General features: G+C 41.6%; 1 protein-coding gene across 2 annotated transcripts in view; it reads left to right on the plus strand.

Annotated features, from left to right (window-relative positions):
• Positions 1–14,180, plus strand: part of LOC117435399 (protein DEK-like) — a 95,463-nt gene that overhangs the window by 58,575 nt on the left and 22,708 nt on the right. For both annotated transcript variants that reach the window (XM_059013412.1, XM_034058517.3), the window contains exon 7: positions 13,598–13,792. In XM_059013412.1, coding sequence (XP_058869395.1) covers positions 13,598–13,792 — 195 coding nt within the window. The remainder of the gene's footprint in view (positions 1–13,597; positions 13,793–14,180) is intronic.

The following is a 14,180-nucleotide window of genomic DNA, read 5'->3' on the forward strand; positions in this document are numbered from 1 at the left end:
ATGGTCAATAATATCAATGTATAATGATGCCTGTAACTCGCACTCTCTTTGCCTATACCCAGCAAACCAGACAAAACTCACAAAGAAAAAGAATTTAAAAGCAACATGTTATTATTTTATTTTAAACAACATATTTGCATGCTATTTTGGGTAATTGTGGGGGGAATATGATGGTGTGTAGGGGGGGGGGTTAAAATTCGGTTTTATTAAAAAAAAGTTATGTTTCGATCCTCATTACTTAAATATATATATTTGTTTACTAAGCTTCTGTATAAAAATAGTTTTTCCTTCCCGCTGGCATTTACTGTTTGTTGCTTGGCAACAACCGCCCACTGACTCCCGTGCCATGGTCTGCGGTGCGCAAGGAGGCGGCATGCACGCTGCGTCCGGTGTGAACTCCCCTTAAGGCTGCATATCTACTACCATCCTCTTTTCAATAGCTGTGTGGATCTTTTGAGCGTGAGGGTTGTCCGAAGTCCACTGCTGTTTTCACTCTGCAAAGTCTAGCAACGTTGTCCGAATAATGTTGTTTCCTTTCTAATTTCTGTGGTATTCCCATGGCAGTGGAATTGTCCTCTGCTATTGACCATTTTAGTACCAGCAGAACAAATGTTATACTCCAGAATGTTTCGAACGCAGGTGTTTTAACAACGGTGATGTTGTATACTGTTTCGCTTCCTTGCCACCGTGAGAATTCCACATTCAATAAAGTAAGTATGTTGCTTTACTGGAATCGCCCTCTTTCACTGAAGAATACATCCACACTGGACTCGTTTTAAGGTTTTTTTCCCACTGCAAAATGACAGTTTTCACCATTCATGACGAATGCTGCATCACACATACGCAGGTTTAATGTGCAGGTTCCTGGCCTTGCAACACGTACGTGCGTCTGGGCGAAGATGTAGGATTCGGATTCGGTTCACTGAATCCTAAATATTCGGCTGAACCCTGCTCAGAAAGTAGGTATTCGGGCCGAATCCAAAACCGAATCCTGGATTTGGTGCATCCCTAATTTTCACCCAAAATCTTTACAAAGAGAAATGGCGACATCAAAGGCTTTGTTTTTTTTTAATGGAAGCCTAATGTGTGCACATTTTTCACGTATGACATGTACCTGTAACCTTTATAGTTATAGCCACAAATCTACCAGTAAAAAAAAAAAAGGCAAAAATAGCTTGGACCCTAAAGGCCAAACTTTTTGTGCTCATTCAATCAAACCAAGTAGGAATTTGCTTGCACTGTTTAAGACGATTTTCAAGTCAAGTAAGCTTATTTGTGTATAAAATAGTCGCAGTCCTTTTTCGCAGCCAGTGCCATCTTACTTTAAAGGCACCTGTAATTGTAAGGTAATGTAAAAATATTTTTGCTTATTACTCACCCCGTTCTGCGCACTGTCAGATATAAAATAATGTACCCGATCTGAAGCAAGTGTAAAACTTGCCCCAAAATTGAAAGTAAAAAACATAAATATTTTAAAACGAGCAAGAGATGACTAGCAGCAGTTACATTATTGTTTTAAGTTACTGTTATTATGGGCAAACTTTGACCTCTAACCCAATGGACCATATTTAGAAGCAAGCACAAAATACACAATTTCTTAGGGTAATAAGACCATTTTAATGGTATAAAAGAAGAAACAACTCTTGACTGGTCCTTCCTGCAGCTAAAGCCCCTTTCACACACTGGCACACCTAACCAGGTCCTGGCTACCCGGGCCACAATCCCACATACCTGGGGCATTGATACGCGCATTGTGTACTTGCATCTGTCACCTAGGTCAACCCTGCTTTATCAAAAGCAGTATGAAATCGTGTCACAGACCCGCCTGACACCGGGTCCTGACTTGGGTAGGTTCCGACCTGGGTAGAGCATGCCAGTGTGAAAGGGACTAAAATGTATACTGTTGAATTATCTTTTTATTAAGCAAAAAAAAGTCTTTGCATTTGCTTCAGAAAGTCTTGGCCTGATTTGGGCCAGCCCTGCCCAATATAAATCTGACCAACTTTGGCCCTTACCATCAGAGTGAAGTTGTCAGCACACAGGTTCTAGAGGCACATCATGCCACGAACAAAAGAAATTCCTGAAGACCTCCGGAAAAAGTTGTTGATGCCTATCAATCTGGAAAGGGTTACAAAGCCATTTCTAAGGCTCTGGGGCTCCACCGAACCACAGTCAGAGCCATATTGTCCAAATGGAGAAAGTTTAGGACTCTTCCCAGGAGTGGCCGTCCTGCCAAAATCTCTCCAAGAGCAAGGCGTAAAATCGTCCGGGAAGTCACAAAGAACCCTAGAACAACATCCAGGGATCTGCAGGCCTCTCTCGCCTCGGCTAAGGTCAGTGTTCATGACTCCACCATCAGAAAGACACTGGGCAAAAATAGGATTCATGGCAGAGTAGCAAGAAGGAAACCATTGCTCACTAAGAAGAACATGAATGGCCGTCTCAAGTTTGCCAAAAAGCATCTGGATGATCCTCAAGAGCTCTGGAACAATGTTCTATGGACAGATGAGTCAAAAGTGGAACTTTTTGGCCGACATGGGCCCCGTTATGTCTGGCAAAAACCAAACACTGCATTCCACAGTAAGAACCTCATACCAACGGTCAAGCATGGTGGTGGTAGTGTCATGGTTTGGGGATGCTTTGCTGCATCAGGATCTGGACGCCTTGCCATCATTGAAGGAACCATGAATTCTGCTCTGTATCAGAGAATTCTACAGGAGAATGTCAGGCCATCCGTCCGTGAGCTGAAGCTGAAGTGCAGCTGGGTCATGCAGCAAGACAATGATCTGAAACACACAAGCAAGTCTACATCAGAATGGTTGAAGAACAAGAAATTTGGAATGGCCTAGTCAAAGTCCAGACCTAAACCCCAATGAGATGTTGTGGCAGGACCTGAAAACGAGCAGTTCATGCTCGAAAACCCACAAATGTCACTGAGTTGAAGCAGTTCTGCATGGAGGAGTGGGCCAAAATTCCTCCACGGCGCTGTGAGAGACTAATCAGTAACTACAGGAAGCGTTTGGTTGCAGTTATTGCTGCTAAAGGTGGCGTAACCAGTTATTGAGTCTAAGGGGGCGATTACTTTTTCACACGGGGGCATTGGGTGTTGCATAACTTACTTCGTTTATTTATTAAATAATGACAAAGTTTTGTGTTATTTGTTAACTCGGGGTCCCTTTTATCTAATATTAGGTTTTGGTTGAAGATCTGATAACATTCAGTGTCAAAAATATGCAAAAATGCAGTAAATCAGACGGGGCAAATACTTTTTCACGGCACTGATATATATAGTAAACCAGTGCTTCCGACATGGCAAGTATTTTGAACTGCCTTAATTGGAATACTTTCCTTTTAATAAACTACATGTGGGAATTATAGATGTAGCACTGTACAGAAATGCCATTGGTACTGGTGCCATTCGGTGCTACTTGCATGTATTTGTAATTAATGATTGCTCAATAAGTACATATTGAAAAAAAAATTGCTGAAACACCTACCCAATTATGTAGGTTTGCATTTATTAAAACTGTTTGCTTGGTTTCTTAGAGCTCAGCAGTTCTAGAGCTCCTTCCGTTTGTTGCCTACTTTTAACATAATTAGGCTGATGCAGTGTTATTGAATAAAGTTTACTGGTCCAGATTGTATTTACATTCAAAGTGAGTATAATTTAGATTTTTGTTATTGTACAGTTCCCTATAAAGTATGAAATGTATCCATTACCTAATGGGTATTTATCCTAAAGACCCTGATAGCTTGAATAAGATATATCAAAGCTGCACGTCACAGCCTGTGACGCAGTCGTGCCCGTCCCAGAGGGCATAACTGGACTGCACACACAGACAGTCATCATTTTTCCTTTCATCCGACCTGAGCGGGAGAGACTACGAACAGATAAATGTCAAGTTACTCATCTGCTTATTCACTTGTGTAATTACACTAATTAATGTGATTTATAGTTACATGCTTATAGTAATTACTACTTACACGCATTGTGCACTCAGCCGTGGTTTTTGTTAGTCCCTTTTAAGTCAGCTACTTGTGCTCGCTCTCAGTCTGCTAACTTCATTTGAAGTTTAAAAATTTAATTTCGTTTAAGAAATTATATAAAAATAACAGTTGTTAGTGTTGTGTGAGAATTTGTTTCTTGTGAGTATTTTTCTGTTTTCACAGAAATACGATCTCAGCTGCTGGGCTCCAGTCCTGTGTTTGACCGAGACGCACACTTCGGCCTGAACTGCTTGCAGCTTCTCCCAATGTCTTGTTGCCATATTGCCAGAGCCTAAGGAACCTTTTAATTTCTAGGGGCTAGCAGCACATGCTACTACTATTATGTTCTCCTTTCAGAAGTTGGCATCTCTGGGTTCAAAGGAGACACATGCTTGTTTGGATGGACAGCATTATCTATATGGTAACAGTGTCATGGGTGACAGTCAGCATGGTTTTAGGAAAGGGAGATCGTGTCTAACTAACCTGCTTGATTTTTTTGAGGATGATTAAGATCTGCTTGCAGAGTTAGTGTGAAGACTGTTAGGGCTTTAGCAGTAGGCTTTCCTTGGGTTTCGATTTGTTGGTTAGCCAAAAAGCGTTATAGGTGGGCATCCCTATATCACTCCTGTGGTAACTGTAGGTCCCAGACCTGCTCCCGTTCCTGCCGGTACTTTGTACAACGAACGAGGTTACCCTGCCGATTCACTAGCAGTCGCTGGGCTCTGCTCTGCTTCAGGTCTGATTGCTTGCAGTCCTTCCCGCAGTATTTCGTTGCCGGTCTGGTCTCTGCTTGCAGTACCATTGCGAAGGCTGTCACGGCTCGACAGCAGGCTTCCTCTAGTCTTAGGGCTGTGTTGTGTTAAGCCAGAAGCTATACAGGTGGGCATTCTTGCATATTGCTTCTTCGGTAACTGTAGGTTACTGATCTACCACCGTTCTTGGTGAACAAGGTTACCGTAATGATAGTGGACCGTGCTCTGCACCGTACTTGTACCGTGCACCATACCATACCCGGGGGTACCGTGTGCTATATACTGACTGTATATACAGTGCATTGGGCATTATACTATATCATTAGCATTATACTATACTGTGCATTGCTCACCATTCTGTGCTACACTGTGCATACCGTGGACCGTCTCTGTGCACTGTACCATACTGTTGTACTGTACTTTGTGCACTATATACACATTCTGTGTGTACCATACATTGTACTATAGTAAACAGTGCAGGTGCTAAGCATTCGATACAAGACAGTACCATCATTTATACTGTTATAGCAATTACAGTTAAAGGTCGTTTGCATTGCACACTCCTGCGGTTACATTATGCCGGGGTTTCATTCTTGCGACACATGCAAGACGGGTCTCCCCCCGGAGCATGCTAAAGAGGCACTCGCCGACCACAACTATTGTGAGTTTTGTGCGTCCTTCTCTAAACATACATTAGAGAAACTAGTGTCACACAGCTCTGTACAGTGCTCTATGTCCATTCCACCTGGACAAGGCCTCCTCCTTCAGCTCAGAAAGAGAGCTGTATGCTCTCATGAGAGCTCTGTGCCTGGGGAAAGTAGGAGAACGTCATGTGGAAGACCGGCTTCTCCTTCCCCCCCTCCCCTTCTACGGTTTCCCCTCCTAAGAAGAGGAGGGCTCTGAGCAGCTGGATTAGCTCTGGGAGGCGGTCTCCCAACAGGGAAACATGTTAGCGGAGCTGTTGTGCGACCGCACTGCTACACTTGCTCCCTCTGTACTATTAGTCGTAGGGAGTATTACATGCGAAATGGCAGGATCTGCTGTCTATTGCTGCTTCTGAGGAGGCAGTCGATCAAGAGCTCCCCTCTGAGGAGGGCGACTCAAGATGGCGCAACACCAGTAGCGCATGTGTCATTATCGGCAGAGCTTTTGCCCCTGATTAAGAGGGCCACGGACATTTTGAATGTTCCATGGCCTGAATATGACAAGCGGAAACACAATTTTTGGGATGATCCCACTCCCTCTTAGGTGTCTCCTCCGGTACACCTGGATTTCCTCTTTTGAGGTGCATTCACCCTGGGGTCACCCGGCTATAGCACCTGCTGCTTCACACTCTTTGGGAATGCTGTACAGCCTGCATTAGGCAGAAAAACTTGGCTTTGCTGATTTTCCACCAGTAGATGCCGCTATGGCATCATTGGTGCAAGCCCCAAAGCTAGTGCTTTTAACAAAGACGCTACCTGCCCGAATAAACAGTGCAGGGTTTCTGAGATTATACTTAAAAAAGGCTTACTCAGCTGGTGCTTTTGCTGCACAACTAGGTAATTATTACAGCATCTTGGTGGCTTACCAAAGCTTTGAAGTCTCTTTCACAGATCCACAGCAGCTCAAGGAACTGTGGCTGGTGAATAAGAATCTGCTTTGTATATCAAAATTCAATGGGCAGGCAGTGGGTGGGAACCTGGCTGCTTTTAGTAGCTACAAGACAGCTCTGGCTGTCTCAGGTGCACATAGCGGATGGTGACAAGACACCATTGTTGGATGCTCCCATTGCTCCAGGACACACTTTTGGTCCTGCTGCTGCACAAAGGGGAAACTTTAGTAAGTTCTGCCGTCAAGCGCAAAGGCAAAAGCCTCAGGCTAGGCCTCAGGCAAAGCAGCAGCCCTAGCAATTTGCTGCCACAGGCCAAGGGCCCTTTTTCAGGGAGTCGCTTGGAGTACTGGTGTCAATGCACCTCGGACACCTGGGTGCTCAATACTGTACAGACCTGGCTATTCTCTGCAATTCAAACACAGTCCTCCTACATTTCAGGGCGTGACTACAACGTTGGTCACGGATCCGCGAGACCCATTGGTGTTGTCTCAGAAGCGGGCTATTTGCACAGTTCATCCTCTTCACTTAGAAGGTTTTTACTCCAGGTACTTCCTGGTGCCCAAACGGGATGGTGGCCTCAGACCAATCCTCGATCTCAGACAGGTCAACTCATATCTGAGTCGACTGAGGTTCAAAATGTTAACCATGCAGCAGTTGTTGCAGTCAATAAGGCCAGGTGACTGGTTCACTACGGTGGACTTAAAAGACACTTACTTTCACATCCCAATAAAATCAGTGCACAGGAAGTACCTGAGGTTCGCTTTCCAAGGGACAGCGTACGAGTTTTGGGTTTTACCGTTTGGCCTCTCTTTAGCACCCCATGCCTTTTCAGAGTGCATGGAAACTATTCTGGCCCAATTGAGACGTATCTGGATTCCAAAACCATGTTGTCCACTCTGTCGGAAGACAGAGTGCAGAGAATAGCCGCTTGTCTGAAGCTTTTTCATCCCAACATAAGGCACGCAGTAGTGATGTTTCAGCGGCTCCTGGGCTTGATGGCAGCAGCTTCCCAGACACTCTGTTTGGGTCTTCTGCACATGTGCTCTCTCCAAGGCTGGTTCAACAGCAGGGTTTTTTTGACCCATATGGAACCGGCACTGTCTGCAGGCTCTATCCTGGTGGACACAGACTGCTCACCTAGGCTTGGGTGTAGCGCTGGGCAGCGTCGGCCGGAGAGAGGTTGTCACCACAGATGCGTCCAGCCTTGGCTGGGGCGCCATGTGGAACGGCAGGGGAGCGCAAGGAATATGGAGACCCCCTGGCAGGGTCTCCATATAAATATTCTGGAACTGCAGGCAGTGTTTCTAGCCTTGCAAATTTTTTTACATGAGGTTCAGGGCAGACGTGCTTGTCCGGACGGACAACACTACTGTGGTGGCATACATAAACCACCAAGGTGGCCTCAGGTCCTACAGTCTCTACCGGGTTGCCTGCAAGCTGTTGCTTTGGGTGCACCATCACCTCCTTTCACTGCGGGCAGTACATCTTCAAGGGGTGATGAATTGGGCCAAGGTGTTATTAGTAGCCCCTTATTGGCCCGGGAGACCTACATTTTTTCAAATGTAGTGCCTGCCTAAGGGGTAGACCCTACAACCTGTTCCATAGCAGTTATACTGCATTTTTTACAACCTGTTCAATGAGGGGAAATCCCCCCTCTACATTAAAGGTCATAATAAATATGATTCAGTCTCCCCAAGAGCTAATTTCCTGGACAGGCAGTTTCTAAAGGGTGTTCAGCGGCTTCAGCTGCCTATGAAGGACATTTGTCCCTCGTTGGAGGCTTAATGTGGTGCTGGAAGCGCTTATGAAGCCTCCCTTTTGAGCTGAAATATTTATCAATGAAAGTGGCTTTCTTGCTCACTATTACATCTGCTAAGCGGGTAAGTGAGGTACAAGCTTTTTCAGTTGCAAAAGCCTGCTTAATATTTGCAGAAGCCAGGGTGAAAGTCACACCACGTTAATCCTGATTTTTTTGGCCAAAAACCATCTCTGCATTCCACATCAACCAGATAGTAGAGCTTGAGGCTTTTCTTCTGCCTCCTTTCCAGTCTGATAGAGAGTGGCAGCTTCATATACGCTTTGCCTGGTGCGGGCATTAGTGTATTATGTGGACAAAACCAAGAGTTGGAAGCAGTCTGAGCAGTTTTTTGTATCTTTTATGGGGCATGGCAACTTCATGGGCTTTATTCCAGGGCGAAACTGTCAGATATTTGCGATACAACGGTGTGGATTACGCCCCACACTTTTTTACGCGGTTCTATCGGCTCAATGTCGTAGATCCACAAAACCCTGGGTTTGGAACAAGAGTGTTAAGGGCAGCCTCAAGCTCGACCCTTACAGCATAAAACTGGAGGTGAGCTCCCCCTCAATGTTTTTAGCCCTGTTACTTGTACTGGGTTCCTCATGGTAATGCACAAGGTGGCCTTGGCCGAGCCGTGTAGCTTTTCACGGTCTGCAATTTTCCTTACAACAGCTTTGGTATGTCTACCCATGAGGTACTGGTTACATTTCATACTTGAAAGGGAACGTCATAACCCTGGTTCCCTGTAATAGAAATGTAACCATTAACCTTCAAGGTCGCTGCATCCATGATTGCAGTAGTCTTGAATGAAAAATGATGTCTGTGTCTGCAGTCCAATTATGCCCTCGGGGACGGGCACGACTGCGTCACAGGCTCTGACATGCAGCTTTTTGTATATCTTTTTCAGGCTATCGGGGGTATTTAGGATAATACCCATGAGGTAATGGTTACATTTCTATTTCGGGGAACCAGGGTTATGATAATTTTAATAACGTAAAATAAAATAATGCAAGTTATTAGTTATCAACGTTGAAAATGATTCAAACTCCTTAAATTAGATGTTTTGAAAATTGTCAAAATGGTCCTTGAAGGTCCTTGAAATTTGTATCAGAAAAACTGTATGAACCCTGTAGAAATACATATTGGTTGCCTTGCACCGATTTTAGCACCTTGTTAGAATTTCTCTCAACCTCGCTAATCTGTTACCCCTCTGCTTCGAGCTCTCCACTGGCTACCTATCTCTGCTCACATTCAATAGAAAACCCTTGTTCTTGCTTACCACTCTCAACCACACTGCCACCTCCTACCTCCAATTCCTCGTGTCTCCCAACACACCCTCTCACCACCTCCTCAAGACCCACCTGTTTAGACTGCACTTGTAGATCTCTTGATCTACCCCTCCTACTATGCACTGGACTTGCCTGACTTAAGCACCGTGTTACTGGATGCTCAGTTGATACTGTCCTTGCACTATTGCACTACTATCATGTCATAGTAGATACAAATTGTCTTAATCATAAGTTATTTTGCATTATAGTCGTATTTGCACTGTAAACTACACATGATCGTGCAGTAAGAATTTTCTTATGCAAGGCTAAAGTTGAATCACCTCCTGAAGATCAATTTTGTGTATTTATTTTCTATAAAATCTCAATCTCTGCCTCTAGCCATGGCAATAGTTCCTGTAAAGCCCCGGACTGCTGAATCTAAAATTTGGGGTGGAGATCGGTTGCGTTCGATCTTAATGAAGGGACAGCACATGACCAAAAAATAAATCCTAGGTTCATATTTTCAAGAATATGGTGTAAAAAGTAGGGGTGCACCGATTTTAAAGATTTTCTTGGCCGATAACGATAGCCGATGATTATCTGCCCATAGCGACTGATACCGATAATAATAGATAGTGCAGGTAAGCAATTGTAAACTACAAGAACAAGACCTAGGGCCTTGTGGCAAAGTGGCAATGTGGTGCTCAGGAATGACAGACACAAGACAAATCACAGCGAAAAATCAGCTTTTTATTTGCTGACAAATAATACCTGGCTTTACACAACCATATGTATCGCTCAGGCAAACCACGGGGTTCAGTCCCAAAATAATAATACACTAAACAAGACACACACAAACACAACACGGTCACAAGTCCAGAGTGAGTGCTCTTAGTGAAAGTGGTGATTTACAGGTTTATTTGTGTACAATGGTGAAGTGGAGTCCGGGTTTAATTGCTGGTGGTTAAGCTACAGCTCCTGTAGGTTAGCCTTCTATAATGACAAGCACAGACATTTAGCAACAAACAAAACACTGAACACTCACTGTAATTAATTACTTCTGTTTCCCCAAACTGGTCCTTTCAGTAACCATCCATGACTGACACATTGCGTACCGCATTAGGGCAATGACTTTGGGCATTGTGACTCTGCCCCCTTCCTGGATGGTTGGCTTCTGAGTGACCCAGGAATGAACTGCCAGACCATCCAGTACGGGGCACACTGTTCCTGTTACACAGCGCCCTCACAGGTCGGGAGGGAGATTGTTGACTAGGATTCATTCGCTGTCTGTCACAGGCCTATATTTAAACCGTTTAATAATTATAGATGTTAAATGAACAGATATCGTTGACTTGTATTTATGACAAAAATGAACAGGTATTGTTTACTTGTTGCATTTACTTAAGGAAATTAATACAAAGAATAACCTAGTGTTGTGTGCTTGACAGCAATTTATACATTTGTTTTATAACAGTCACACAAAAATAACATTTTACCTTTGTACTAGTAAAAACACTTCTGTAGAAAAAAATATATAATGTGACATTAACTTTTATAGCCACTGGCTGTCAAACATTTTTTATTATAACGACTACCTACACTGTACAGTAGCCAACACAATGTCAACTACAACAGCTTTTGTTAAATTCTTATTTTAAGCATACACTGCTTAAAAATGCACCACAATTTAAATTGTTCATTTAATCAAAAAAATGTCATAAATATTACATTTCCGGTTACGAAATCCAGTCAAACTTGAATTTGTTACTTAACAAAAGATGGCACAATAATCAATCTTTGCTTCAAAATGCCGCCGAATACACCCGCAACCTATGCAGATTAAGCAAGATAAACAAAAATTACAAAAGGTCATTTTGAAGTACATTGTGTAAATAATAGTAATAATAATAACTTAAACCATCAATGTTTTTTTAGGATTCAACATAAAGTATCAGAATTAATATTCTACTCTCCGTTTATTGTTGGAGTTAATGTAGCATCAAGTCTGTTCTGCTGCACACAACTCGCTATCCTATTGTTTGTCTTCAGATATTTAAAAAAAAATTACAAACACAGCTCTTTTGAGACATATTTACTGCAGGTTGATTGCATGCTACACAGTACTGCAAGGAAAATTTACTGTCTCATTGTTCTTGCATCATTAGTAAGTGCAACTGACCAAACATTAAATTCTGTGCTGGAAGAAATTCAAGCACGAATATCTGTGTACATTATTGGCTAAAATAACAAAAACAGCCAGTAGCCAAGTGTGTGCGTGTGTGTCCCCAGATTTATAATATATATTTAATGTACTCTGCAGTAATACATTTTTCCAGAAAATGTGTAGCTTCTAAAGACTATTTTGCACTGGATGAAATATACATTACATAAAGCTTAATTTTAAGTTTTAAAATGTTTTTGTTTTCTTTTCATAAATAATTGTATAAGCGCAATGACCCACTCCAGGGTGTAAGACATCTTATTGCACTTGTGGATGGTTGAAGGCATGGCTTATGGCCTTGTGCCTCACAACACACCCAGGCTGTGTTCCATTTCAAAACCTCGCCCCTACTCTCCTTCACTTGGAAGTGATCACTTCCAGATGCAAAAGAGTTTTAATTGGAACACACTTATGTGTCATCATTCACGGCCAGGGAACGGCGTCATTATTTGTCAGCGCTAGAAATGTGTACAGTATGCCATAATGATACGCAGCATTTTATTTTAGAGGAGTTGGGTATAAATGTACATTTTGGTGGTGTTGATGCTTTGCTTTATTTCAACAAACATTGAACAGAAGTTTGTGTATATCTTTAATTTCTTGGTAGTTTTTGGAAGATATATTCATAAAATGAAGTTGTCATGATTTCCGTTACACGAGAGTAGATGTTAAAATTTCATGCTGATTTGAACTCGGCTCTCGCCAAGATAAGCACCAACTAAGACGTAGCTTTACAGTAAACTAATGTGATCCATAAGTGTCTCCATCCATTTACGTTTCTTTCCAATTGTATTTGATTTAAAATAGAGATGAAGCGTTATAGCAACACCATTAAAACAATTATAAATAAGAAAACAAGAAAAACGTGTGCTTTTTTTATTTATTTTGGAAGCAACATTGTAATTCCTGGCAATGTATAATATTTCTCTTGTTTTTTTTTGTTTTTTGTTTTTTTATAGGAGTTGATATCCTATTGATGTATAATTTTGTTTCAATAAAAGCATTTTAAAAAGTACAGTTTGCCATAGAAGAAACTCGGGAGGTCGTTGACTTTTTTATTTTGTATGTGTAAGAGATCTGCTCTTTTAAATATTGCAATGCTTAAGTAGCTATTCATTATAAAGCACTAATAAAACATTTGTTTTTCGTGTTGTCATTTTATATGCGTGCGTATATAAAAATATATAAAATAACATAATACTAACCAATACAACTGAGATATGTAAATATACATTTTAAAAAACGTGAATAGAAATCTAAAAAAAATGTATTTAAAATGAAAACGTCATCGTACGTTGGTTTATATTTATCTGGGGACACGTACAAGAATCCCATGAGTGTTATTTATTTGACACACAAAGCATAATATTGTTATGTTATATGATTGCTAATTACATTTGTAGACGAACTCCAGTTCTCTGGCTCTATTTTTGAGACGCAATGTTTGATGGGATTAACAATGCTTGGTGGGTTATAAAAAGACAATCTCTTCCGCAGAAGTGTACAGTGCTTGTACACGTCGGGAACGCCCACTTGAAGGCCCCTTCGAAGGGAGCATTTTATATTCACTACGGATTGTAACACCCCTTAACATGGCCGGCGCCCACTTCCGCGGGCGCATTTTCATGAATTGGAACACAACCCCAGGTGTACGTAAGATAGGCCTGTCTTCCTACATACCCTGTTGTGGGTTACTGCTTACTTAACAAACTAACTTTATTAATACTAATTGACGCTATTTTTCACTGAAAAGTATTTGCTGCAGAATTGGACAAGTTCTTTGCAAAAATTACATTTCTCTGCAGATTTCCATGGGGACTACCTAGTAGCAATTTACTGCTGCACAATATTTCATCCATTTTTGCCCTTCTTATTTTGTTTAGCATGTTTATGTGCTCCATAAGGCTAATAATTGTCATTAAACTGTTGGAAAATCCACTGTGATGTGACTAATTTTAAATGTAAAATTCACAGCCATTGCCCAGATCTAAAAGGAAGTCCCAGAAAGCTGAGAAGAGAAAGCGCAAGAACACTGGTTCGGCAAAGAAAGCAAAATCAAAGGGCACCACGTCGGCAGAGATCCTGACGGAGTCAAGCAGCGAAGAGGAGGAAAAGGACAGCAAGCAGTCTTCAGGAGTAGATGATCAGCTTAGTGAAAATACGGACGAGGTGAGGATTAATGCTTGGCTTATAAGTGAATAATTTAAGGTGAAAATAACAGCAGAGTTTTTGGGGAAAGGAATTACATTTAACTGTTTAATAAATAAATAAATAAATACATAATTTATATATATATATATATATATATATATATATATATATATATATATATATATATATACACACACACACACACACACACACACACACATATATATACACACACACACACACACACACATATATATATATATATATATATATATATATATATATATATATATATATATATATATATATATACACATACACACACACACGGCATCAAAATAAATGTATCACTATTATAACACATTTATTTTTGTTTACTTTCTGTTTTGTGTTTAATAAATCCTGC

The sequence above is a fragment of the Acipenser ruthenus genome, chromosome 3, assembly GCF_902713425.1.
Source record: "Acipenser ruthenus chromosome 3, fAciRut3.2 maternal haplotype, whole genome shotgun sequence".
In the NCBI taxonomy this organism is placed as follows: domain Eukaryota; kingdom Metazoa; phylum Chordata; class Actinopteri; order Acipenseriformes; family Acipenseridae; genus Acipenser; species Acipenser ruthenus.